The sequence below is a fragment of the Hipposideros armiger genome, unplaced genomic scaffold, assembly GCF_001890085.2.
Source record: "Hipposideros armiger isolate ML-2016 unplaced genomic scaffold, ASM189008v1 scaffold_137, whole genome shotgun sequence".
Classification (NCBI taxonomy): Eukaryota; Metazoa; Chordata; class Mammalia; order Chiroptera; family Hipposideridae; genus Hipposideros; species Hipposideros armiger.
The window spans coordinates 2,336,553-2,362,472 of record NW_017731487.1 but is presented as its reverse complement, the minus strand read 5'-3'; the positions used below and the strand labels follow the sequence as shown (position 1 = coordinate 2,362,472).

Sequence of the window (25,920 nt, the reverse complement as noted above, 5' to 3'; positions counted from 1 at the left end):
ATGGTCTAGTGGCCCGGACAAGGACGTGGAACCAGCCCCTGCAGGTTCTGATCCCTGTTCCATCTCTGCCTCCACTTGGTCTTAGGTAAGTCACTCCGGGAAGCTGGATGGGTCTGGGGACAGGTGAGAGCTGGGGCATGGGGGACCTCTACCACTCTGTGGGGTTCTGCCCCAGTGCCAGCTTGTGGAGACTTGACCAAGCTCAACGGAAAGAGTGGAGAAGACTGAGAGAAGGGGGACAGCCTGCCCAGCACCCCTGTGGTACGCATCAGAAAACTGAGGCTGGTAGATGGAAAGACCCACCCAGGCCCCACAGTAATCTCGGTTCTCTAGTTGGCCAGGTCTTTCTGGGTAAATCATTTGACCTCGGGTGCTTTGGTTTGGGGATGTGTCCGATGAGGAGAATTAGGACATTAGAAGTATAAAGGGTGCACTTTGAAGAGGATACTATGGGAAGAGGACAGAGGGGACGCTTTCTGTTTCTCTTCATTCTCCTCACAGCGCCCCCTCCATACCTGAAAGTTCCTATCTCCCTATCCAGTCCCCTACATACCCCCATTAAAGAGAATAGAGTTGCCATGGGGGGGTGAGTGTGGTCAGAGGCCTCAGTGCTCCCAGCCCTCATCCCCATGGCCCTGGGCCCTTCCCACAGGACCCTTGGGGGTCCCCTTCTGGGTGAGTAGACTCCCCTTCATCATACAAGGATGCAGTACCCTGTAGCGGGCTCCTGTTGGAACATGGTTACAGGTGGGAAGTAGGTGGGCCTCCGACGTCTAAGAAAGAGCTCTGGTCTCCTGTGTCCTCCCCCTCTGCCCCTCCACCCAGACCCTCTCATTCATCTAGAGGTGCCAGGGTGCCAGGGCTAAGCCTCCCCACCCAGCCTCTCCCTCCTCTCCCTCCCCTCCCTAGCTCTGAAAGCTCGAGTTGAAGCACCCCAGACACTCACTCCTTTCCTTGGCCTCTCATGGACTTCTCCCGGCCCCTCTACTGTGTTGTCCTTCCTGCCTACCCAAAAGACTGACCCCAGAGCCTCTTTCTCACCCAAACCCCGTCACCCTCCAGCATGGCAAGGACCTAACTGGGCCTGGACCCCAAACCTGGAACCCTGCTGCCTGGCTACTCTCCTGTCAGACAAGGGGTGAAGTCCAAAGGAATTAGCATGATCTCCAAGCCCTTGGTCTGCTCGAATCCACCAGCCTCCTGGCCCCATCTCAAGCCACTGCCTGCTTTGGGTTCAAGGGAGGCTCTAGTGAAAGCAAAGTGTCAGTAATGCCTGAATGTGTCATTCAGCCCCCCGGGCCTTTGCTCAGCCGGTGTCCTCTGCCTGGGTCACTCCTGTCCATCCTGTATGACTGAGCTCGGGGTGTCATCCCTTCTCGAAGTCTTCCTCACCCCGGGGCTGAACTGATTGCATGTCCTCTGTCCTTTAGAGGTACTCTGGGGCTCCTCTGTGACCCTTATCACTGCTGGCTGTATAAACGAGCCTGTGAGGGGCGGAGAGCCCAGCTGCTCTGCTGTGATGGTGTCGCTTCTTCTTTTTTTTTTTAAGATTTTATTGGGGAATTGGGGGAGGGAAACAGCGCTGGGGAATTTGGGAAGGGGAACAGACAAGTTGCCATCCTTTTGTTCTTCAGTCTAGTTGTGGAGGACGTTGCTTCACTGGCCCATGTTGGTATTATCATTGCGCTCTTCCCGGGTGAGGCAGATTGCTCACCGGCCATTGGACGGCCGCTCACGGCGGCTGCTGGCCGCTCACGGAAGCTCACGCCAGCTGCTGGCCAGCCCCATTGCAGCCTACACCATCGCTGGTGATTCACAGTAACCCAGCTCCAGGTCGAGCTGTTGTTCACCATCTTAGTTGTAGAGGGCGCAGCGTCACTGGCCCTCATGTGGGATCCGAACCGGGGCCCTGCTGCTCAGAGCTGGTGTCCCAAGCCAACTCCTAGCCAACGCTCCACTCTGCCGGCCTGATGGTGTCTCTTCTTGAGCTCAGTGTTCGATTCCGTTCCCAAGGGAGAAGCCAGGTGGCGGGTGGGAGAAAGGCTTCTAACCTAGGATTTGTGCACTCCCATCTCACTGGGCCACTTAACAGCCTCCCCCAGTTCTCATCCATAAGAGGTTTAATCACACCTCCCTCTCCAGGGTGATTGCAAGATGAGAGCTAAGAATAAAGTTTCCATTGTGGTGCCTGGAGCAGGAGGGGGAGAGGCTCAGGTGCCCCACACCTCCACTTCCTCCTTCTCCCAGTCATCCAGTAATCATTATAATGTTATAATGACCATCATCAGTCACCTGCCCTGCCCACCCTCAGTGCTATGAGCCGTATCTGAGGCCAGGGATGTGAGGTGGGGAGGAGGCGGCCATGGGGGAGGGCTTGGAGGAAGGGCCCTTGGGGTCTCAGCCCAGCCCAGGATCCCTCACAGAAGGTCTGGAATTTTCTAGGTGCCAGAAGCAGGGCACACCGCTTTCTAATTCTCATCTTCCCACCCAGAAGGAATCACCTTTTAGTGCTCAGCCATGAGGCTGAAATTTGGGTCCAAAACCTGTTGAAGTGTCACCACCTTAATTTCACAGGTTGCTGGGTGCCTGCATGACAGCTGGTGTGTCTGGGGGGCAGCGAGGGGGAGGAGAGATGCCAAGTTGCCAGTTCCACTTAAGGATTCCCCCCCCCCCCCGGATGTGAGGCTCCACAGGTCAGAGGACAGGCGCCCAGCAGACCCCGGGCGTAGTTGCTGTCACACCCTCACAGATGTCACAGATGGCACTTCCAGGGCCAAGCGCTCTCCTCCCTGTAGACTGTCACCCGGGCAGCCACATCCCCTGGGTGGGGCTTTCCTGTCTCTCTTGTTTGGATGGCAGGCTGTGCCTCCTGCCTTGGACTTCCTGAGGGAGGGGTGGATCTTCTCCCACCACGTGTCCTTCTCTGCCTCCTGCTCACCTTTGCGGAAGTGCTCGCTGGGTTGGGACCAGAGATCCAGGTCGGGGGCCTTCTGCCTCCAGGGACAGATTAGTGGTGGATCTCTGGGCTTTTCTCCCCAAAGAAAACAGACCAACTTCACGTGGAAGGTGCTGCTTTCACTACAGTTGACCCTTGACCAACTCGGGGGTTAGGGACACCAACCCGCCACTCAGTTGAAAATTGATGTATAACATTTGACTCCCCCAAAACTTAACTACAGTCGTCCCTCAGTATCCACAGGGAACTGGTTCCAGGACCACCCTCCTCCCCCGGCCCCATGGATACCCAAATCTGTGGATGCGCAAGTCCCTTATATAAAATGGTGTGGATCAATGCATACAATCGGCTCTCCGCATCCACAATTCCCAACCGCAGATCAAAATACGCTGTATACCTGAAACTAATATAAAATAATATTGAATGTCAGCTATAATTAAAAAAATAGTCACGGGGATATAAAGCACAGCATAGGGAATAGAGTCAATAAAATTGTAATAACTATGTACAGTGTCAGGTGGGTACTAGACTTATTGGGGTTATCGCTTTGTGAGGTGTGTAAATGTCTAATCACTATGTTGTTTTGTACACCTGAAACTAATAAAAAGAAAATACTGTTTTTAATCCACAGTTGGTTGAAAACAGGGATGTGAAGCCCAGGGATATGTTGGGCCAACAGTATATTTATTGCAAAAAAAAATCTGCATGTAAGTGGACCCGCCCAGTTCAAACCCATGTTGTTCAAGGTCAACTGTAGTGCAGCCTTCTTCCACCAGCCCTACTGGAGCTGGGAAAGAGGAGGGGGAAAATCGGGCTCTGTGTTACCTGGACATCACCTGCATGCCCACGGCCCAGATGGTGGCTCATGGGCTGGCACAGGTGTACAGGAGAGGCACCTGGCCAGGTGGGGTCCTGCTGAGGCTTGTAGCCACGTGTCAGGATGCTGGAGTAGGCCGAGGGTTCCAAAGGGGGCAGAGGAGGTGGTCTGTGGTGTCTCTTCCCATCCCGAGGCCCCCTGGGTATTTCAGTGCACACACAGCAAACAGTCTAAAACCCCTACGCCCTGCTCCCCACCACCACCACCACCAAGAGATGGAACTCTAGGAATCAGATGGTACTTCTGGCATCTGAACATCCTTGACCATGGATGTCCTGGGTCAGGTGATGGTAAATGGGAGGACCCCTGCTCTCTGCCCCTCCCCGCTTGGTGACGGACAGCAGGGTGGGTTCTTGCATCCTCCATTTCTGGTCACCTTGCCCCCAGGCACTGGAGAGGGGGCCCGCCAGTGGGCTCAGTCTGAGTCCCAGCTTCCTTGCAGCAATCATGCATTCACTGACTCAACAAATGTTTACTTATCATACACTGTTCCAGGAAGCTTCCAGGCTCTGGGCTTCCAATGAAGAATAAGCCAGAATAAAGTCTGGTCCCAGGAACCCTGCATTCTAGTTGGGGAAAGAGAGACAATGAACTCAATAAAATGTACAGAGAAAATGAAGTAGGAAAGGGGAATCAAGAATATGTGTTGGGCTTCCATGTTGGATAGAGTACTTAGGGAAGGCCTCGCTAAGACGTGCCTTGAGCAAAGACCTTAAGGAGGCGAGGAAGCAATTTTATGTCTGAGGAGCAGCCAGTGCAAAGGGCCGGTGGCAGAGTGTGCCTGAGGTGGGAAAGGGCAGCAAGAAGATCAGTGTCACTGGAGGGGACGAGCAAGCGGGGGATAGGAGACGGGCCCGACAGTTGGATCATACCTGAGGGGCAGGACACCCAAAACGCTAACCCAGTGAGGAAAATAATGACAAACAGCAGCTTAGCACAGCCCAAATCGCACTACACAATGGACCTCCTAGGTCCTTTAAACAGTGACCCTTCCTCACACATTTCAAAGATAATTGTTGCGCGTTAGAGGTTTGTTTAACAACTCTTCTGGAAGATATTAGATTAGGGGCATGGAGATTTGGGGTTCTGCAGGAGAAGGGGCCAGGAGAGCATGACCCCAGCTAACCTCCCCTCTGGGTGTCGGGCTGGTGGCCCCCCAAAGTGTTGACTAGTCTGCAGATTCTAGGTGGGTCCCTCAGAGAGCCCTCCACCTGGCTTTCCGGAAGTAGTCTGCTAAGCGGAAGCTGTGGTTTGAGGCAGGGGAAAGGGGAAATCCTTCCTATATTGTAAGTTAAGGGTTATTTTTAGAATGACTTGAGATGACTTTGCCTGTCACTTCCTGTGGGCTTCCCCGTCGGCCCTCAGCCACGGGCAGATCCCGCATGGTGCGCATTGTGAGCAAACGCGCGCGCGCACACACACACACACACACACACACACACACACACACTCACACTCACACTCACACTCACACTCACACACACTGTGGGCACGCGCGACTTGGCTTGGCGTTCCCATCCGCTGTAGAATCAGTGGGGACGGGGACCATTGTTCTGGCCCTACTGCAGGACTGCCCTCTGGCGTCCCTGAGCTTCTGCTCTGGGGACATTTGTGCGTGAGGTATGTGTGAGTCCTGTGAGAGCGAGACCGAGCCTCGGCTGCCTGGCTGGGGAGATGAAAGGCAGAGGTGACAGGGTGGGTGCCTTCACTGTCAGTCAGTCTGTGCTCAGTGCCCAGTGGGGACCGAGGGGGGCTCCACAATGAAGGAAGGAATGATCCAGCCGTGTCCCCAAGATCTTGCTGCTTGTTGGCGCCTGCTTGCGTCAGGGCCCCCAAGCCGGGTATCAGCCCACTTGTGCTCTCCTCCTCCATGTCTCTGGCCCCTCAATTCAAACCCACACTGATCCTTCTCATTTGCCAAAGCATCCAGCAAAGTCCCAGGCACACGGCCCAGATTCCCGGGACAGCCCAGATTCCACACTTTCTGTCCTGTTGACCCCTTGAATATTCTTGCACTTGTCAGACCTCATGTGCAAATTTTTAGCTCAGAAGTACTTGACTGGGAACATGCTCAATGAACAAATGTTTGCTCTGTGGGCTGTTCCTAGGACCTCGAGGGTCTCCAGGAAACTAGCTCTTTTTCTGAAGTTAGACACTATCTGGGTCAGGAAGTCTCTGATGGAAAATTTGGAGATGGGGGGGCAGGAGGACGGTGAGGAAGATAGGTTCTCAAGGGCCACAGATCCCCTGTGAAGCTGCTGGGCCTGCAGAGGAGCTAGGGGTTGTCTGGAAGGAGTGCCCCATCAGCCAGGCCTTCTCCTCCTCCCGTCCTTCCTGTCATCAATTATCATGTCCTTCCTGTGTTTCAGGCGCTGGTCTAATTGGTTATGGGAGTATTCCCAGCCGAGCCCTGGGTTAATGGAACTCAGCTCTATGTCCTTGGGGAAAAGGGTCAGGAAGGGACCCGGGCCCCAGCCTGAAAGCTGGAGCCTGTTGGTTTGTCTTGGAGTGAGTGCTGCCTCCCTGTGCTCGCTCCTCTGCCTCCCAGCACCCAGTGCGGCGCCTGGCTTGGTGCAGGAACTAACTTCGGTGTAGACACGAGATTCATGCCTTGCCTTCCCATCTAGACTGTAAGCGTTTTGAGGAAGCAACTTTATATCTGAGGAGCAGCCAGTGCAAAGGGCCGGTGGCAGAGTGTGCCTGAGGTGGGAAAGGGCAGCAAGAAGATCAGTGTCACTGGAGGGGACGAGCAAGCAAGCGAGGGATAGGAGACGGGCATCTGATGCTTTTGTGTATCCCCAACACGCAACACTGGGATTTTCACTTAGTAGGTGTTCAGTTAATGCGTGTTGATACTTTCTGTGTGTGAGTTTGTGTATTGGCTCCAACTCTCTCTGCAGATTCTATGGCTTCTGGGGTTGTGATTTTTTAAAAAAAATGACAAAAGGCAGCTTTTATGAGCTGTCTTCACTCCTGATTATAAACACGTTCTAACGACAACTGAAGACTGTAGCTGCTGAGGTCACCAAGGGGCAGCTGGTGTGTGACCATTCATGCGCCTGGCATTATAGCCCAGCTGATGCCACTTTTATTGAGAACGACTTACTGTTTTTATTTCTTCCCAAAGACATTAAGCATGAATCAAATAGCATATGGGATGATTCACTGGAAGTTTTCTTCCAAGTGTAAAAAAAAATAAAAAGACCTGTTTGGATTGGTGTGCTGAGCCATAAGCGATACCAGACAGGCATTTGGCGCCAGTCCTTCCTCCGGGAGCTCTGCCATGGGGAGCCCCTCGTGGAGCTGACCTGGCCCTGCGGATGGAGCTGATTGTCAGCGTCCACAGAACCCAGGGGGCCACGCGTGTCTGAAGACACCTCTTAAGCCTAACTTCTATCATGATATTCCTTACAGTTTCGATCCAGGACATCTTAGAATGGGGCCAAGCTCATTCATTTGGGGCCCATGAAATCACAGTTTGGAAATGGTTCACTTGGGGCCCACGAACTGAAAATTTAGTCAACACTCAAGCAGGAACCTGGCAGAAGTTTAGCTTTCTAACCGTCTCCTGGGAAAAGAGCTAAGCGAGTGGATCTGCCACCCAGGGTCCTAGAGGGAGGGACATATATTCCAGTTAAGTGAGTGAACTCAGCTGCTGTGGAAGCCTCCACTGGGACAGACTAAAGACAATTTGTGGGGCTCAGACATGCCTCGGGGCCACATTGTCCAAAGTCAGTAGCTTACAGATGAGGAAAGGAAAGCTGTGAGCCATGTGACTGGCCCAGGATTGCCCAGACCCCCAACTCTGTTCTGAAGGTGGAATGACTGACGGCTAATAGCAGCCACTACAAACACCCCCTCCTCTACCTCCCAGCGCTCTGTGGGCCCAGTCCTTCCTCTTTACCTGAAAAAGAATTTAGAGGCACTTTTTGATGAAGACTTCACAAATTTGAACCTGCCCTTCAGGTAATTAGTCCGAATTCCTAGGGTTTGATGGTATTTTTCCTTCTTTCCCTTAGCTGCCCCTCCTTAATACAGTTGTTACTCTATCCATTTGTTCCATACTGATCTGCGGTGTTTGATACTGTTATATTGTTAGTCCCCTCATTGCTCGTGAAGGTGCCTGTGGAGGTAACAGGCCTGGAGCTGTGTAGCAGGGACGAGGCACCTGCTGGTGGTGGTCTCCCCAGAAACTTGGGCCTGCGAGGCATTGAAGCTGAGATGCTGTTTGGGGCTCCCTGCAAACCCAGGATAAAGTCCAGGGGCTGGCCCTGCCCACCTCTGCAGCTGTGTCCCCTGAACTAGCCCTTCCCAGCCACACTGTGCTCGCCCGCCTCCCTGCGCCCCAACACCCCCCCCCCCCAAGCAGAGCTCAGGCTCCACCCAGCATGCCTTTCTTCATGTCGGGCCCACAGTGATCCCCTGTTTACATCGTTAGGTCCTAGTGCGTAAAATACCTGTGCAAGCTTAATAAGTGTATAAAACAGTTGTGAAAGGAATGAATGAATGAATGAATGAATGGTAAACATGGCCCACACTATTTCCTCTAAGAATAGAAAATTCCCACGAGTGAAATCTTAGTCATTCCACATGCTGATGTGGTGGAGAGGCCTTCACCCTGAGAACACCCTGACCGGGCCTGGATTCTGTCCCCCTGGGAGCCAGACACTGGGTTAAGGCTTTCACACAGTCCGTCCCACACCAGTGCAGAGGAAGGGGGCATGGTATGTGTGTGGTGCATGGCATGTGTGGTGCGTGTGGTGTGGTGTGTGTGGTGTGTGTGTGTGCACGTGTGTCACAGGCCCACTGGGAGCTGCCCTGTCCTGCATGGGTCCGACCCGCCCCGCCTCCTTGGGATGCTCGCGGTTGCTCTGGGCGAGCCCAGACCTCTCCTTCAGTGCCTGCAGCTCCCTCCTTCAGGGAACTGGCCCCTGCACACACAGGACCCTACATGCCCGTTTCAATGGACCCAAACCGGTTAGAAGCCACAGACTCCCCAGGAGACATCGTGCTGTTAGAGACAAGCCCTTTGTCTCCCTGAGGGGTCCCTGTGCCGCCTTCCCCAGGGCGGGGGGTTCATGGTGTCCCTTGGCCAACAAGCGCGGAACAGCACCCACTGACCTCAGTCCTGGGTCTCTTCCATCCTTTTCCCTCAATTCTCTTTGAAGAACAGCCTCTGAGATCCCGGGCTCTGCCCGCCCAGGTGTGAGGTTCAGGATTTTCATACCGCTGTGCTGGGCGAGAAGAAAGTGCAGGAACCCCGCCCTCGCTCGGGCTACAGCCCCAGCCTCCCAGCCTGGCTCTGTTTGATACTGTGATTAAATTCATTAAGCATGCCCTGCGTTCCTTTTATCATAAAAGCTGGGATAAAGCTCTGGGTATTTGTCTGATGCCTTAAATTAGTCAAGTCCTTTCATAGTCTTCTTTTCCCTCTATCCTCATGGCTACACTGCAAAATTAGCAGGTAGGGAGCATTATTCGTATTTTACCATCAAGGAAACTGAGGCCCAGAGAAATTAAGAGACAGACAAGACCATGAGGCTGGGGGAGTAGTGGGGGGCGGGGAGGGGTGCTGGGAGGAGCCCTGGGCTGGGCCACTGGCTGCACGCCTGGTGCCCAGTGTGAATCCCTTATGTACACAGCCACCATCCAAACCACAGCCCCAAAGCTGGCATTCTGGTCCCATTGTATACTCGTAGAGGAGCAGAGAGAGTCTTGGTATGGAGCATTGAGACTAGGAAGTGCCTGACTCCAGGGCCCTGCCCAGCACCCCCCAACAGCTGCCCATCCACCGTGTCTCCTCCAAGGTATGTTGGACACCCGCCTGTGGTCTGTTTCCCTCCTGTCCTGGGGAAGGACTGTGGCTCACATCCGGGCCAGGAGCCTCAGAGAGGAGTGCGAGTCACTGCCGCCCGCCAGGCGGGTCTTTCCCACACAGTCCTGACTAGTACTTGAGTCATTCTGCAGTCGGCCACAAGTAGCCAGGAGAAATTGACTCCACGATGTGCAGGGGCTGGCACCCCAAATTTGCAGTCCTCATGAGCACAGCTGAGCCTGGTTGGGGGCCCGTCCACCGACTCTGTCCCTCTAGAGCTGACCACATAGGGGTCAGATCTATGGAGGGGCTGGTGAGGGGCATCTGAAATCTCGGGCCAGCTCCTGCCTTCAGGCTGCAGTGTCCAGCCCGCTGTGGCCTCTGAGATTTCTTTCAAAAGCGCAGTTAGCTTGTGGTCGGCCCAGGTCCCTGAGAAGAAAATGCTGGGTGATTCAGTTTGTTTCAGCTTTGGAGTTTCAATACATGATCAAACAGTGCTCGAGTCACTTCATCCTGACTGGTCAGTTCATTCTGAGTGTTTTCCTGGCTCGGGCGTTTTCTGGGGAGGCCGGGAAAGCATCCAGTTGTCTCCTGTTCCTCTCTCATTCACCTTCTCCTGCAATCAGCCCTACATTCTAGGCATTTTTTTTTATTAAAGTTTTTTTTTATTATTATTGGGGAATTGGGGAGGGGAACAGTGTTGGGGAATTGGGGAAGGGGAACATTGTGTTTTTTCCAGGACCCATCAGCTCCAAGTCAAGTTGTTGTCCTTTAATCTTAATTGTGGAGGGCGCAGCTCAGCTCCAAGTCCAGTGGCCGCTTTCGATCTTAGTTGCGGAGGGAGCAGCCCACCATCCCATACGGGTGTCGAACCAGCACCCTTGCTGCTAGGAGCACGCGCTCTCACCAGCTCAGTGGCAGAGCACCTCGGACGCAGCTCACTGGCCCGTGTGGGAATCGAAGCAGTGGCCCTTGTTGCTCAGAGCTCACGCTCTAACCAATTGAGCCACTCGGCCGGCCCAGCATTCTTTACAACCATGCTGGATGCTGATGTCCCAGCCTCTGTGGCCGGGCTGGGCTCGCTCCTGGCCTCCTCCCCTTGTCCACCCACCTGGAGAACTCCTGGAGCCTTTAAGCCCAGCTCAGACCTCACCTGTCAGACCTTTCCACCATCACATGGGGGACACACCAGCTCCTCTCTGGCTCCCTGGCCCTCGTGAGTGAGCCTCGGGCGCACATCACCTCCTTGTCTCATGGGGGTGGGGGGACACGGTGGGCATACAGTGGTGAACAAAAGGAGGCAGACAGTCAACCAATACATCAGCATAGTGCCAAGTGGTAGGAAATGCCATGAAGAGGGGCGGGGTAAGGAACTGGGGCGTGAGGGCAGGTGCTATCTGGGATGGTTCCTCAGAGGAGGCGCCCCCAATAAGATTCACCGAGACCTGAACGTGGAGGGAGATCCTCAGGTGAAGGAAGAGCAGGCAGGTGGAGGGAGCTGTAAATGCGAAGGTTTTGAGGCTAGAATATGTTTAGCAGGTGCTCCTGCTGGCAGGTTCTCTTATGGATGAGGTATTCTCTTTCCTTAAGGAGCTCACCTTCTAATGAGGTGAAAACACAAGTAAATGATGTAATGAAAGTTGAGGTCATAATAGAAATAGGTTAAAAGAAAATTGGAATGCAAAGGGAAGAGCCCTTGTAGTGGGGCTGGGAATCCCTGAGGAGGTGACATTTGAATTGGGTTTTGCTGGATGAGTAGGAGTTTGCTGGGCAGCTGAGGCCAGTAGCTCCATGGATGAACTGGTGTTTTCAGAGCCACAAGGTGTGTGGGGAGAGTCACCCACAGATCTTCTCCCTGTTGCATTAGCCATTTCTGCAAGGGAAAGAACATGTTCTTGGGGATTTTTCTTCCTTGTTCTCTACCTCTTCCTTTCCCCCTGCCTCATTTAGGGCACTTCAACCTCTGGAGAGTGGAAAGGGAGGATGCCTCAAGATGGGGAGGGAATTTCTGTGCATTGCTTAGCTTGCATCCCTCCCTACCTCTCTCTCTTTTTTTCTTTTTTCTTTTAAGCTTCTGGGGATCACGGGGATTTTAAGCTGCTGGGGATGGGCACAGAAGTCAGGAGGGTTTTCAGTTGGATTTCTCAACCACAGGACACTGGCCTGGAGCCCATCCAGAGGGTAAAACTGTGATGCAACAGGTTTTCAGGAAGCCCTAGGGAAATGGGTTCCTGGAAGTCAGCGGGCTGAATTTGAATCTAGGCACACCCAATAACTGTCAGCTCCAGAGGTGTGCTAACCTCCTTCCTGAGCTCGCTCAGGGGTTTTGTCTCTTTTCCTTCAGGAAGCGGGGGGCGGGCGGGAACCCCACTTTCTGCAGCCCCTCCCCCTCAGCCTACACCTTACCTGGGACCAGACCTGTGTCTTCATAGCAGCTGGTCTCTGGCAAAGTTCTTGAAGCTGCTGAAAATAGAAACTTAAACACCATTATCTTTCACTCAAGAGCACCAAGGAGTGAAACAAACAAAGGACACCTCTCCCAGCTGGCTTACAGTTAGCACTGGGCTTGTAATTGGGGTGCTAATGAACTTGAAGAGTCTCCTGTTTGGTGGCCCCAGATCCAGTGTCTCAAGGATGTACCCAGGGCTGAGCAGCCACTTAGAAACACAATGCCACATACATGTGTAGTTTTAACTTTTCTAGTAACCGCATTTAAAAAAAGTAAAAATACACAGATGAAATTAATGTTACTAACATTCTTAATTTAACCCACTATGTCTCAAATGATATAATTTATCATTTCACACGTAATCAGGATAGAAAAATTATTAAGATAGTTTACATTATTTTTTCCACATTAAGCCGTCAAAATCCAGCGTGTATTTTACTCTTAGGGCACGTTTATGAATTCAGGCCAGCCACATTTTAAGCGCGCAATAGCTATATGACTGGTAGTTATTGCACAGACCTAGCTTATAGATGGAGAAACGCAGGCTTACACAGGGTGGAAGGGGCGTGGCAGGGATGGGTGGAGTCAGTAGCCGGGAGGCGGGGTCTCCAGCTCAGATCCTGGGGAGCCTGCCCGACAGCTCCCTCTAGCGTCCGCCCAGCGCGCTGTTCCCTGAGCTGGGTTCTGGCAGCTGTCACAGACGCCGTTCTGGGACAAGACTGGTTCCTACTCGGAGCTGCTGCACTAGAAGCCAAGGCTGCCAGGTGGCTTGCCTCTCACCTGCTTACTTAGAGGAAAGAAGGACACAAATGCAGCCAGCCCCATCTCTAGGACAGAGCTCAGCCCCCAGAGGAGCATTTGTTCGTGGGTCATGGAGAAAGCAGTGGTCTGGTACTGCATGGCAAACAGCACAAACTACCCCTTCTGCCCCCACTGTCCTGTTCTACCCCAGACAGAACAAGTGCTCATCTCAAATGAGCCCTCTGGTCCCTTGAAATTCAAATTCACGGCAGACACCTCTCTGGCCTCATCCTGAGCTTTGGCATTTGGTAAGGAGTTGACTACCCCACCTCTCCCATTATCGTTCCTCCAAGTGTGTCTAAGTCTGGTTGGCCCAGCAAGCTTTAGATACCTGACTCGATGAGAGTGTTTTAGAGCAATGGGATGAAATGTGGACCCATGTCATCAGCCAGAGTTGAGCTGTGATTAATGGGGCATTCTTGCACTTGGTTCCCAGGAGCCTCCCTGAGCAGCTGATAGAACTATGCCATTAAAAAGGCTTTAATTTGCAGGCAGTACCAACTTTGGGTTAAATATTTCCATAGGGCTCCCCAGTTACATGTGTTTACTTTTTTTTTTTTTTTTACAATTGAGCACATTCAGAACAATAACAGTATAACTGAGAACCAGAGAAGTGGATATAAGCGCTACATTAACTCCCTCCCCCTTTTTCCCATTACTGTGAATTAATGTCGTCTTTGACGCTCTCAGAAGGCAGCTACTTGTCTGATCCAAGCCCTGCTTGGTGGTGAAGCTTTTTGAGCCAAGTGAGAGATGGCTCTGACCCTGATTCATCACCCTCCCCCAGCACACCCATCTTTCACTGGAGACGAAAGTAAGATTTTCTGGTAAATGCAGGCTGTGGTGTTCGCCTAATGGCAGGGCCAGGGGGCACTTCTGTTAGGAAGTAGGAGTGGTAGCTTTGTCTTTGCAGGATGGCTTGCTTTTTGTCAGCCGTTTCCCCAGCCAGCCAGTCGTCAATAAGGTCGGTTCATTGGCATAATTAACAACAGAGGGGTCACCACACAGGCAGCGCCCCACCGGCCCTGTTCCCCCCGTGAGGCCGCCCGTTTCCAGCTGAGAGCCTCCAGGAGAGAGCTAAAATAAAGCTCTTAATGATTTCATCTGCGCCTTTGGCATGCACAAGCAGGCCGGCCCAGCGAGTGACTGGGAGTGCATGTGGGGGGCTGTATTTGACATTCGTGGGCTCCACTTCATGACTCCATGGAAGTCACAGTGGGGAGGCCAGCTTGTGCCACTGTCCTGGCGAACAAGCAGTGGAGAGGGAGCAGAGACGGACACAGGCTGGGAGCACCTTGGTGGCCTCCAAGCTGCCCATAGACCTGGGCTGTGCAAGGGCCTGGGGAAGGTCACAGCCCACCTGTGCAGACAAGCACGTGTCCCACAGAAACCTGAGCTCTTTGTCTCTAAGACGGAGATGACATTGCCTCCTGCCTGCCTGGCGAAGCGTGACCCCCCCACCTTCCCAGTTTCTGGAATCTGCCATGTGCTCCCTAGAGGTGGCCTGTGGGGGTTGAATCTCCCATGGCCTTTAAAGTCTTTGTCATTTCGTTTTGATCCCACATGCTGCCTTCCAAGTCAAACTGCCTAGGCCCCCATGAGAATGAAGGATTCCTCCTTGGAGCCCCCACTTCGTGTCGCTTTTTTTTTTTAATTGAGGGATTGGGAGAGGGAAACAGCATTGAAGAATCGGGGAAGGGGAACAGACAAGTTGCTGTCCTTTTTGTTCTGCAGTCTAGTTGTGGAGGACGTTGCTTCACTGGCCCATGTTGGTATTATCATTGCGCTCTTCCAGGGTGAGGCAGCCGCTGGGAGGCCATTGGATGGCCTCTCACAAAAGCTCACGCCTGCTGCCGGCCACCCCCACTGCAGCCTACGCTGTCGCCAGTGACTTACAGCAGCCCAGCTCCAGGTCGAGCTGTTGTTCACCATCTTGGCTGTAGAGGGTGCAGCGTCACTGGCCCTCATGTGGGATCCGAATCAGGGCCAACTCTTAACCAACGCGCCACTCGGCTGGCCCTCGTGTCGCTTTTTGTGCCCATCCCTGTGCACCTGTGCCATAAACAGCCTGGAGCCCTGGAAACGAGCACCTGAATCCCCAGGCCATGGACTGGAATACGCTGAGCCCCCACCGAGCACCCAGCTGGCACCTGGCCCTGAGGACATGCTGGGTTGAGGTCAGCCTGCACTCCTGGGCTCAGGCTTTTGGGGAGCAGAGCACCCGCTAGTGGACATGTGCACAAGTGTTCGTACAACTAATGGCGCAGGGCATGACACAGGGCATGATGAGGCACACGGGATCTCCAGACAGCAAGGTTCCAGATTCTTCCAGGGAGGTTGTGCCACCTCCCTGGACTCCATTGCCTTTTTCGGGAGGGGTCACCCCTGTGATGAGAGGGACCCCACATCAAATAGGGACACAGGACTCTGCCCTGGGACCTGCAGACCCAGGGTGCTAGACAATCATACCAGGGTGAGCCTGAGGAAGACCAATCCACAGGGAAGCCCTTTCATGCCTCCCCACCCTCCCAGGAGTACACCCGCCCTCCACCACTTTTTAATTGTGGTAAAATATACATAACATACAATTTGCCATCTTAGCCATTTTTAAGTGTACAGTTCAGTAGTGTTAAGTATACCCACACTGTTGTGCCACCATCTGCAGAACGCTTTCCATCTAAATGCAGCTTGTACTCTTGGGAAATTTCGACCTACATAAGCGCCCCAGCTCTGGATTTTTACCTGGTACTCCAGGTTGGTTCTAACATTCTTGCACTTGTCTTGAACTTTCTATAGTAAAAGTAATGTTACTGACTTAAAAAATGGTTATGCTGGGGCTGGCCAAGTGGCTCAGTTGGTTAAGAGTTGGCTTGGGAGCGTGAGCTCTGAGCAGCTGGGCTGCCATGAGCTACCTGAGTGGCTGGCAGCCGGCGCGAGCTGCCGTGAGCCGCCGTGCGAGGCCGTCGAAGGGCCGGCGACCAATCTGCCTCACCTGGGAAAAGCACAATGATCATAATACCAACATGAGCCATTGAAGCGACATCCTCCACAACTAGACTGAAGAACCAAAGGACAGCAACTTGTCTGTTCCCCTTCCCTGATTCCCCAATGCTATTCCCCTCCCCCAATTCCCCAATTAAAAAAAAAAAGTGGTTATGCTATTATAGCCCTTTAATTCAGCTGACTGGGTGTGGTCAAGAAATCAAACAAGCGGAGGTGGGTGCAGTGGGGTCTCCATAAAGGAGATGGAAATCAGTGATCTGTTCCTGCAGCTTCATTCTCAAAAATGTGGTCTCCCATCAGCCATTATTTTGACAGCCCCAGGTTTTAACTAACTCAACCTTCAAGATGATGGCAGGAAAGCATGTTTTTCTAGCCACGATTTCCTGATAGTTTTTCCTCAAAATGAAATTTATCTTTTTTGTTTCCTGGACACATCACTCAGTTCTCCCAGGCTGACTTCTCTCTTCTATACGGCTGGACATGCCAGGCCTGCCCTGGCCACCTCCCAGGGTTCAGGGTTAGTGGCAGAGCTCTGTGATCAAGCTCAAGATGACTAGTGTTCATATCCCAGCTCCATCAGCTGTGGGACCCTGGGCCAGTTAACAGCCTCCTGGGCCTCAATTTCACCATTTGTAAAATGGTCTGCACAGCGCCTGTCACGGCGTGAGTGCAAGGTGAATTGTGGCTGCAGTTAGTAGTATTGCTGCTAGTTTATTTGCTGCTAAAAGGAACCAGTGTGAGTGAGTTGCCTGTGTGCTTGGCCCTGATAAGCGCTTTGAAGCAGAACTCATGCCCGATACCTCTGTATCCCCTGAAGCAGCCAGATGGTGGTGAATATGAAATATGATCTTATTAAATACTTGTTCAGAGCTAGTTCAAGATTTCCAAAGATGATTAATATTTGGTTGCATCATCAGGGCACTGGGGACCCCCAGTCCTTGACCCTTCTGGGATATTCTGTGGTGCCAGTTGGCCTGCTTCTCCTCTCTGCAGGCCCTGAGGTTTGCCTTCCCTCTGCCCTGCTCTGTCGTTTGCCATCTTTCCACTGGTGTGTGTTGGGGCTTAGGGTCACAGGCATGACCTCATAGACATGGTCAAGGTCATAAACAAAATCACACATATGACTTTTGTTTTCTGTTTCTTGTTCTCCTTGTCGTTGGGGGACGGGGGGGGGGGACATGTGGATTGTTTTTTAACAGAATGGTGCAAAAATATTCTACCATCGTGGGATCCCCGTACTCTTCTGCCTCCATATCCTACTACATGTATATGCTGTTGGACTCGGGGTGTTAAAGTAAGCTGGTCTTGGCTGTCAGGCTTGTTTTTACCAACACAACACTTTCTTTGAATGAGACTGGATGTAGAAACAGATCAAAGGGTTGCTGCTCTGTTCAGTGCTAGGCCAGAGACTACAGTCCTTCTTTCTCCCCTTTCCACATCCCATAAGCCCCTAAATCCCCAGGAAATGCCCCCTAATCACATCCCCCAAGGGGGAGTCGCCCAGGCTCTATGCCAGCTTTCCCTAAAACGTCCCTCTCTCCAAAGTCAGCAAGACCTGAAAGCAGGTGTCTGTGTGTGTGTGCATGTGTGTGTGCACACGCACATACAACCACCACAAAGGCAAGAACGCCCATTCAACCCATACAGACACCGCTCTGTGCCAGGCCCAGCGAGATGTGGGAAGTGCTGTGAGAAGGAGGAGCTGGGAGGCGGGTTCTACAGTTACACGTGTCTGCCTCCTGGGGCACATGGGAAGGCAGCAAGCTTCCCCCCAGGCCGACCGTAGCGCACTCCGGCTCTTCCCTTCTAGGGATTGTGTTGACTGTACTTGTCACTCTCACTAATCTGGTACCTTCCTTTCAATAAACATTTGTTATTTCAGGCAGAGGAGGTGTTAGGAGTTTGGTGTTTCAGTGAGACCTGAAAGAACACAAATCACAGATATATTCTGAAGCAAATTGATACCGTCATTCTGAGTGGCAGTTTGCTTTGCAGTGAGTTGAGTGGATTCTGAAAGGACCGATCCTGAGCTCCTAGAGTCTAGAACTTCACAGAAAGTGGCTTATGTCCATGACGAAAAGTGCAGGAGTGCTAATTAAAGGAAAGGATGTCCCACTGACTATCTAAGGTGGCCTGGTAAAGGCATTGTTTGTGACCACGTTGCCCTGCTCTGGACCAGCCTTCTCGGGCCACCCACAGCAAGACGTGGGGCTAGGCCAGACAGACGTGGTCTGAGTGCTGGCTTCTTCACTCACTGCTCCCTCACCAGGAAAAGGACAGCTCAGTTACGTGGAGATTTGTTGGTATCCACTCTTCAGGATCAACCTATAAGGAAAACAGGAAGTCGAGATCGTAAACCCTGACAATGTAAAAATAGTGGTTCCCAATCGCAGGAGCTGATGTGGAAGGAAAAAGGAGGGAAGGGGGCGAGGAGACTAGCTTGCTCGTACAGAGAGGGAATCAAGAGATTCCGTCTCAAGTTGATAGAGCAACAAATAGAGGTTTGGTTATTTTTATTTTTGTGTGTTTCTTTTTTGAATAATAATACATATACAGAGTTCAACATTTTTAAATTGCGAAAGGATTTACAATAAAAACTCCCCTTTTGACCCTTATCCGTCACCCATCTCTCTTTCTCTAGCCAATGTTATCATTCCCTAATAAGTACTTCCAGACACACAAACATTCACATATATGTTGTTTTCTCTTTTTTTTCTTTCACAAATGGTTGCAAACTATGCTATTCTGCACATTTCTCTTCACTTAAAAATACATCATGGGCGGGGCAAGTGTCTCAGTTGGTTAAAAACTTGCTCAAGAGTGCGAGCTCTGAGCAATAGCGGTTCGATGCTCGGCCCAAGCTGAGCTGCCAACAGGTGGCAGGATGACTCAGCTAAAAAAAAAAAATACATCATGAAGATGATTGGTATTAGTATGTAATGGCGGACGCCTGGGTGGTTTTATAATTACAGACAATGCAGGAAGTGGCAGCGCGCACAGGTTCTTTGCACAGGTGGGAGGATCTTTAGGAGTGGTCCTCGGAGCGCGTTTGCTGGGCCAAAGTGAATGTGTTTGTAACTTTGGAAGATATTGCCAACTGCCCTACCCAGAAGTTAGAAAAGGAACTTTAAGTGTGTAATTTAAAATTATAAAGAGAAGTAAAAACAATGATATGTATGTATAAAAGTAATAAACCCTGGGAGGGGGCAAGGAAGAAAGCGCATGCGCCAGGGAGAATCGGTGAGCTACACTTACTGTCTTTCGGAATGGATCTGGTAAATACTGCTTAGAATTCATATGTGTAGAGGCAGTTCAAAGGACTAGGGCAGGAAACATTTTTTTATTGTCTAGTCTTTTATTGGGTTGTCGGAAAAGTCATGACGTACTTTTTCTATGTTTTTCGTTGCAAAAATGCATGATGACTTTTCTGACAACCCTATAAGTGCTTCCGAAATGATTAAACCACATTTACTGTTACTGTTAAAGTCAGAAAGCCAGGTAAAAGGTGTATTAATGTCTGATAGTGATCTCTCCCCAGGACCAGTCAGTCTTACATCCAGGCCTGTGGGAACCGCACTCCCCCAGGGGCCTGATGTTTTTATCCTTGCTTTAGGGATAAAAACAGACCGAGGTGCCCAAGAGAGAGCTGCTCAGAACACAGGGTCTGGGCTGCAACGGGCGATGCCTGCGAGGACTTAATCCTCAAATCTTGTACACCTCCACGTGGTCACCTGATACGCCTCATCCCGTTGATTTTAAGGTGCATTTTTTTCTCACATTTCCACATTCTCAAATCCGAGTGCATCTTCTAGTGCGCAGGTCGAGCGTCTCGGCCTTCCTAGCGGTGCGTGGACCAATGGCCTTCCCGCAGGGCAGCCTGGAGGGCTCAGACAGCTGTGCCCAGCGATGGCCCTGTGGGGCCCTCTCCAGCTCTGGGCGCAGGGCGCAGTTCTCAGCCTCCTCAGCGTCTGTAGGTGGTGGGGAGCCAGCTGACGCCCTGTCTTGCAGGTGTAGCCGCCGGCCGCCATGGGCAAGCAGAACAGCAAGCTGCGGCCCGAGGTGCTGCAGGACCTGCGCGAGAACACCGAGTTCACGGACCACGAGCTGCAGGAGTGGTACAAGGGCTTCCTCAAGGACTGCCCCACCGGCCACCTGACGGTGGACGAGTTCAAGAAGATCTACGCCAACTTCTTCCCCTACGGCGACGCCTCCAAGTTCGCTGAGCACGTCTTCCGCACCTTCGACACCAACGGCGACGGCACCATCGACTTCCGGGAGTTCATCATCGCGCTGAGCGTCACCTCCCGGGGCAAGCTGGAGCAGAAGCTCAAGTGGGCCTTCAGCATGTACGACCTGGACGGCAACGGCTACATCAGCCGCAGCGAGATGCTGGAGATCGTGCAGGTACGGATGGCGCCCGGGAGGGGTGGCCAGGGGCCTGCGGGGCCCGCTGCGCGCCAGGCCCCTGCGGGACCGCGCTGGCTGCGTTCACCACGGCGCTCGCGTGTTCTCGGCCAGGTCGCTGCTGCCCCTCGCCCGTGCACGCTCTCTCGTCGTCACCTGATGGGGCGGGTCCTTGCCCGTAGTGATGATAAGAGCTGTTTGTTCTACAGCTCGTCTGGCCTAAGCACTTGGATCAGGTTTGGTCTCCACAGCCTTATGTGTGGGTCATTCTCTGCGTTTCACAAAATCTGAGGCTGAGAGAGGAGATTTCCTAAGAATTAGCAGAGCTGAGAATTACAGTAATTGAGAGGACCCTTGACACTTGCAGAAGGCTCCTGCCAAGACCTTTGTGAGTCCCCGTATTTGAGAATGCAACAAACAGCTTGTAATGTCCCCAGGCACGAGCGATTATAAAGTAAAGTGGGAACATTAGCGATCACAGAATGAGCTCTGGCACAGGAAGAACACCACTTTATGAGACCTCTCTCTTCGCCTGCACACCTATCAACAGCTCTGGCAGGCGAGGCTGTTTTCCAGAAAGAAACCGAGTTTTGTTCGCTTTACCAGGTGCCTAGGTGTGTGATGGAGAGCAGAGGACCACAGAGCTACTGCTCCCTGGTTGCCCCCCCAGCGCCCCTACTCCTGGAGCCTGGGGGTTTCAGGTCTAGAATTCCTCAGACGAGGTGTTCTCGCTACCTGTAAGGAAGGTCAGGGCTAAGTCTGAGCAAAGGGTGTCAACCCCATGAGCTCCTAGACCAGCAGCAAGTGGCCTGAGGAGTGACCAGCCCAGCACTCTCTGCTTCCCACCCGTCTTCCAGCCGTTGCAGCAGAAATGTCTGTCTTCCTTTGCCATCTGTGATACTCACCCACGTTATTGGGAGTAGCAGGGAACGTTGTAGCTGGGGAAGGGGCCTGAAGGCCAAGCAGCACCCCGACCTCTCTGTACCGTGATGTGGGCTGGGTAGAAGCTCACACCTGCCCCATTCGCCCAGGAATGCTCCAGTATCTCTGAGCATACACTTCCATTGCCCCTTTGCAGGCTATTTACAAAATGGTGTCCTCTGTGATGAAGATGCCCGAGGACGAGTCCACTCCAGAGAAACGGACAGACAAGATCTTCAGGCAGATGGACACCAACAATGATGGTAGGGTGCTGGGTCCCCGTGTGTCCGTGTGACCCTGCTAGGAGCAAAGCTGTGTTTGGGACACTTCCCTCCCGCTCTGCAGCTTCTCAGGCCTTCCCCAGCCTGCCACCCCTGGCCTCACCTCGCCAGGATTCAGTCAGGGAGACCCGGGCCTGCACCCTGGCTCCGTCCTCAGGGCTCTGTCCTCAGTGCTCTGTCTGGGCCCTGGAGGAAGGGGCAGTGCCTCCAGAATCTTCCCCGCTGAGGAGTTGAGGAGTGGCCCGTAGAAGTTCCACCAAGGCATGGAGAAAAGCAAAGCCCAAGGGCCCCTCTGCATCGATGGAGGGTCTGGGGACCTTCTCCCCTGGGGCGGCGTGGCTGTCCCCTCCTTTCCAAATCCACCCCTTAGCCTGGGCTTTGTTGCTTAGTCTTTTGTTGGACAAGCCTGCCTGCCCCCCTGTTGGGGACCCACAGAAGGAGGTGTCCCTCTCCCCGTGCTTAAGGGGAGGTCCCTGATGACCGGCTCTATCTGTTCTCTGCTGCCTGCTCCTGGCTTCCTAACAGCAGCTTCCTAACCGAGTGTGTCCTCCAGGCCAGGCCTGGGCTGAAGCCCTCAAAGGCATCTTCGCCGGTAATCCATCTCGTGGCCCTTGGAGATGGGTATTCCTGTGGTCCCGCTCTGCATATGAAGTGCTGAGATGCGGGAAGGTTAGCAGCTGGCCTGTGGTGACAGACCCAGAGCCCTTCACGTGCTTCAACCCTGTTCCTCCTTTAGTATGCTGGGCACGGGCCCTGAGCTCCTGTGTTCCCCTTACATCTGTCCCCCGGGTAAACGTCACTACTCCCCTCACAGAGCCCCTCAGCAGAGGGGAGAAGCAGGCTCGCCAAGGCACAAGCCACCCAGTTACAGAGTCTGCTTCAAACCTAGGTCCTGCCCCAGGTCTGTGCCCTGGGAGAGGGAACCCCAGGGAGAGAACGTCTTTGTCACTAGCATCAGTTCCTCTGGAACTGCAGCACTTTAGTTGTAAACACTTCTTTTCTCTCTCTGGATCCTAGAAGTAACAGGGTCTCTGAGGCAGGAGGGAGGGACCCAGGCTGAAGGAGGTACCGGCGGGACTCTCAGCCTGGCCACTTTCTCTAGTCCACCCACCCCCAGGGGCAGATGCTACAGAAGCAGAAAGCAGTTCTCCCAGCGCAAGCAGCAAGCTCTTGCTGCCTCCAGTGGACAGCTGAGCTGGACTGGCAGGGACTCACACCCTGGGCAGTGACCCTGGGCACCCTGGGCTGCCTCAGGCCCCTTCAGCCCTGGATCAGTTATGGATTCGAGGCAGAGGCCATGCTCTTTCTGGGCAAGTCACACCTTTCATAAGTAATGCATGGGGTGATTTCTAAAAGGATTTAAATTACCCCACGGGCTACAGTCATGCTGGGTGTGTCCTTGAGTTTCCCGACGCTCTGCAGTGAGCAGTGAAAGCAAAATGGGTTTTTCCAGAAATACCCTCGAAGTGAGTGGCGCCTGGACAGCGTCCAGCCTCAGGAAAGCGCAAGACTGGACCCAGAGCGGGCGGCCCTGACGTGGTGCTGTCCGCATGCTCTGGAAGGCGAAGAACGGTGAGCACTGGCTAACTCTCATTTCCCGTCCTCCCTCCCACAGGCAAACTGTCCCTGGAAGAATTCATTAAAGGTGCCAAGAGCGACCCCTCCATCGTCCGGTTGTTACAGTGTGACCCCAGCAGTGCAAGTCAGTTCTAAGGGACCCGACGTCTGGACAGTTACAGAGAAACACAGGCTTGTCTCGCCGTTTAAGCTTTGCTTGCAAAAGTGGATGCCTCTTCGACCATTCCTGCTCTCCCGGGCCAGGCCAGGTGCCACGTGGCACCTGCCCAGCCCTGCAGCTGCACCTCCCTCCTCCACCTGGCCTTCTCCCACCCCTTCCCCGGTCCCATCCAGGGTGACTCCTGGGGATGTTTACACGCAGGGTTCAGTGTTCTCGCTTCCAGGGCACCTCCCCGCCCTCAGGGAGCCCAGAGGACACCACCGAGGACACTGGTGGGCCTTTCTAAGATGGCGCTAAGGCCAGCTAATTTATTTTGTGATTGCAGGTGAATGCGGGTAAGGTGGGAACAAGAATGGAGGGAGAGTAGACGGCAAGCCCTCCCCGTGCATGGCACCACCTAGCTCGTTCATTTTCTCTGACCAAAGCCGCTCGCACGTATATATACTGTGGTTTCCTTTCTTTTAATATATAAATTATGCGTATGGTGAAGTGAAATGTCACGTGTAGGTTCCGTATTTAATGCCTCGACTGCCTCTGAAGTGTGGTTCTCTTGTGGCCTGTGACCCTTCCGAGCCTGGTTATTTTGTGGTATTTATGCACTCCACCTGCCCGTCTCAAAAGGAAATGCATGCGTCCCATTGCCATGGAGACCCTCCTGTCCACACAGTGACCGCAGGCGTCTGTGTAAAGTTTGTCCTCCTGTTGATTGGTCCAGCATTTCCTGTATTAAAATGATCAAATAAACGGAATTCTCTGAGCTTTGTGTTGGCCTGTCAGAGCCCCATTCTGCTTCCTCTGGCCCTCAGTGCTCTCGGTAAAGGTGGGTTCAGTGGGTGGAGATGCTGTTTGTAAACTTGGCCTCTCCTGTGTCCCTGTAGTTGTCACTGTGTCTATAAATCTTGTGCAGCCGATACTTCAATGTCAGCCTAATGCCAGGAAATACGCTTGGAAATAAAAGATGGCTGTTCGTGGCAGGTTTGACTGTGACACTTCTGCCTGCCTCCCTCCCTCCCGCTACCCTGTGGTTTAATCAGCAAGGCCGTAGGTCAGCACATACCCGTGAGGACCGAGTGGGGACCAGGGATGTCAGCAGGGACTCTGGAGCAGAAGCTGGTTTCTCAGCCTGTGGCATCGAGACGCTTCTGGTCCCAGCAGCAGAAAACCCAGCAGAAGGTGCTTCGGCCATGAGGATGCTCGTCTCACCGGCCGAGGAGTCCGAAGGCAGCACGCTGCAGACCGGGCTGGTTCAGCAGCTCGAGAGCACCAGGTTCCTTCCACCACCCACCCTCCAGCCTCACAGTCAGCTTTTGTCCTCACAGTTGTCTTCTCAGGGTCCCTACAGGGCTGTCGCCGTTCTGAGCAGTACAGCTGACAGGGAGCATTCCATAGGCAGGAAGAGAAGCAGCCCTATCTCCTGCTCTTCTTTGAGAAGGAGAACTTTCTAGAATTCTCCCTCCCCACGAGCCTCACTTCTCATTGGCCAAAACCCAGGCCAGGCCTTGGCCAGGAGCACGAGGTGGTTATGTCAAATGGCCAGTCAATGTGCACCCTCGGCTGAGGAGGCCCACCTCCCCCAAAGGGCATGGCACCAGGAAGAGTGAACAGGATTGGGGTTCTGGTTCCAAGATGGCTGCCAACAGTGTCTGTCACACCTGCCAGGGGACCTCTCTGAGCCTCACCTGTAGAAGGGGTGTAACGAGGAGGCAGGTGATCAAGGTAAGTGCGCAGAGCATATAGCTTGGAGCCTGACTCATGACAGTCTATCAGGGACGGTGGCTATTTTGTTGATTTTAGTAATCTTAATATCTTTTAAGACTTCATGCCTCTGAATGGAAACAATGAGCTCATCTGCAAGTGTCTTCCAAGCCAGTGGCACCACCAGGGGCTGGTTCATGGTGAAACTCCAGACATGCCCAGAGCCACAGGCAGCACCATCGGGTGGGGTGGGAGGGTGAGGCCAGGTGGCCTGGGAGTGGATACAAACAGCCAAGACGGTGCCTCTGACAACTCCGTCTGGCTTGGAGGAATCTCCCCTCCCACTGAGGGGCTTGAATTTTACAAAAATGGAACCAGAACTGGCAAAGGTTAAATCAGTAGTGCTTGCTGGGGAGGACTACAAATGGGGCACAATGTCCGGTGGGCACAGGTGCGAATGGCCGCTGTGTTAGGGATCTCCAGAGAAACAGAACCAGTGGGACCTCTCTCTATGGGATATTGGCTATTAGAGACACAGGTGAAGGAGGCTGTGAGCCTGGGCCTGGAGGGAGGGGTGTTTATGGAGCAAACATATTGGAGATGAGCCTGGGCTGTGGCCAAGCTGGGCGCTGCCAGGGGCCAGAGGAGCCATGGCGTGAACGTAGGGCCCGGGGAGGAAGGCAGCCACCCCATGAGAGCAAAGAGTGAGCCTGTCCCCTCCATCGCCTGTGGGTTCTTTCCAGCAGCTTCTGGGACTGAGCTAGGGATGGGCCTCCCTGAGGCCAAGACCTGAAGGCCATCTCCAAGGGCCTGCCACCTGCCCTGCATCATGAAAGGGCTCACTTGATCCCATCCTGGCCAGGTCCAGAGGAGGCCGTTCCCTCCTGCCTGTGAGCTGGGTGTGCCAGCGGTTCGCGCACACACACATGCTGTCACTGCCTGTCACACACACACACACACACACACACACACACACACAC

The 25,920-nt window shown here is 53.2% G+C and overlaps 1 protein-coding gene across 2 annotated transcripts; it reads left to right on the top strand.

The window, feature by feature from the left end:
- On the top strand, positions 1-24,002 carry HPCAL1 (hippocalcin like 1). Of its 2 annotated transcripts, none has more exons than XM_019650014.1 (4): positions 1-85; positions 19,910-20,305; positions 21,384-21,489; positions 23,123-24,002. In XM_019650014.1, exons 2-4 carry the CDS (start codon positions 19,928-19,930, stop codon positions 23,218-23,220), a joined length of 582 nt encoding a protein of 193 aa, XP_019505559.1. In that variant the 5' UTR covers positions 1-85; positions 19,910-19,927; the 3' UTR covers positions 23,221-24,002. The 2 variants fall into 2 exon arrangements, with proteins under 2 accessions (XP_019505559.1, XP_019505560.1); XM_019650015.1 differs by lacking the exon at positions 1-85 and adding an exon at positions 19,565-19,661.
- The last annotated feature ends 1,918 nt before the right edge of the window (positions 24,003-25,920 follow it).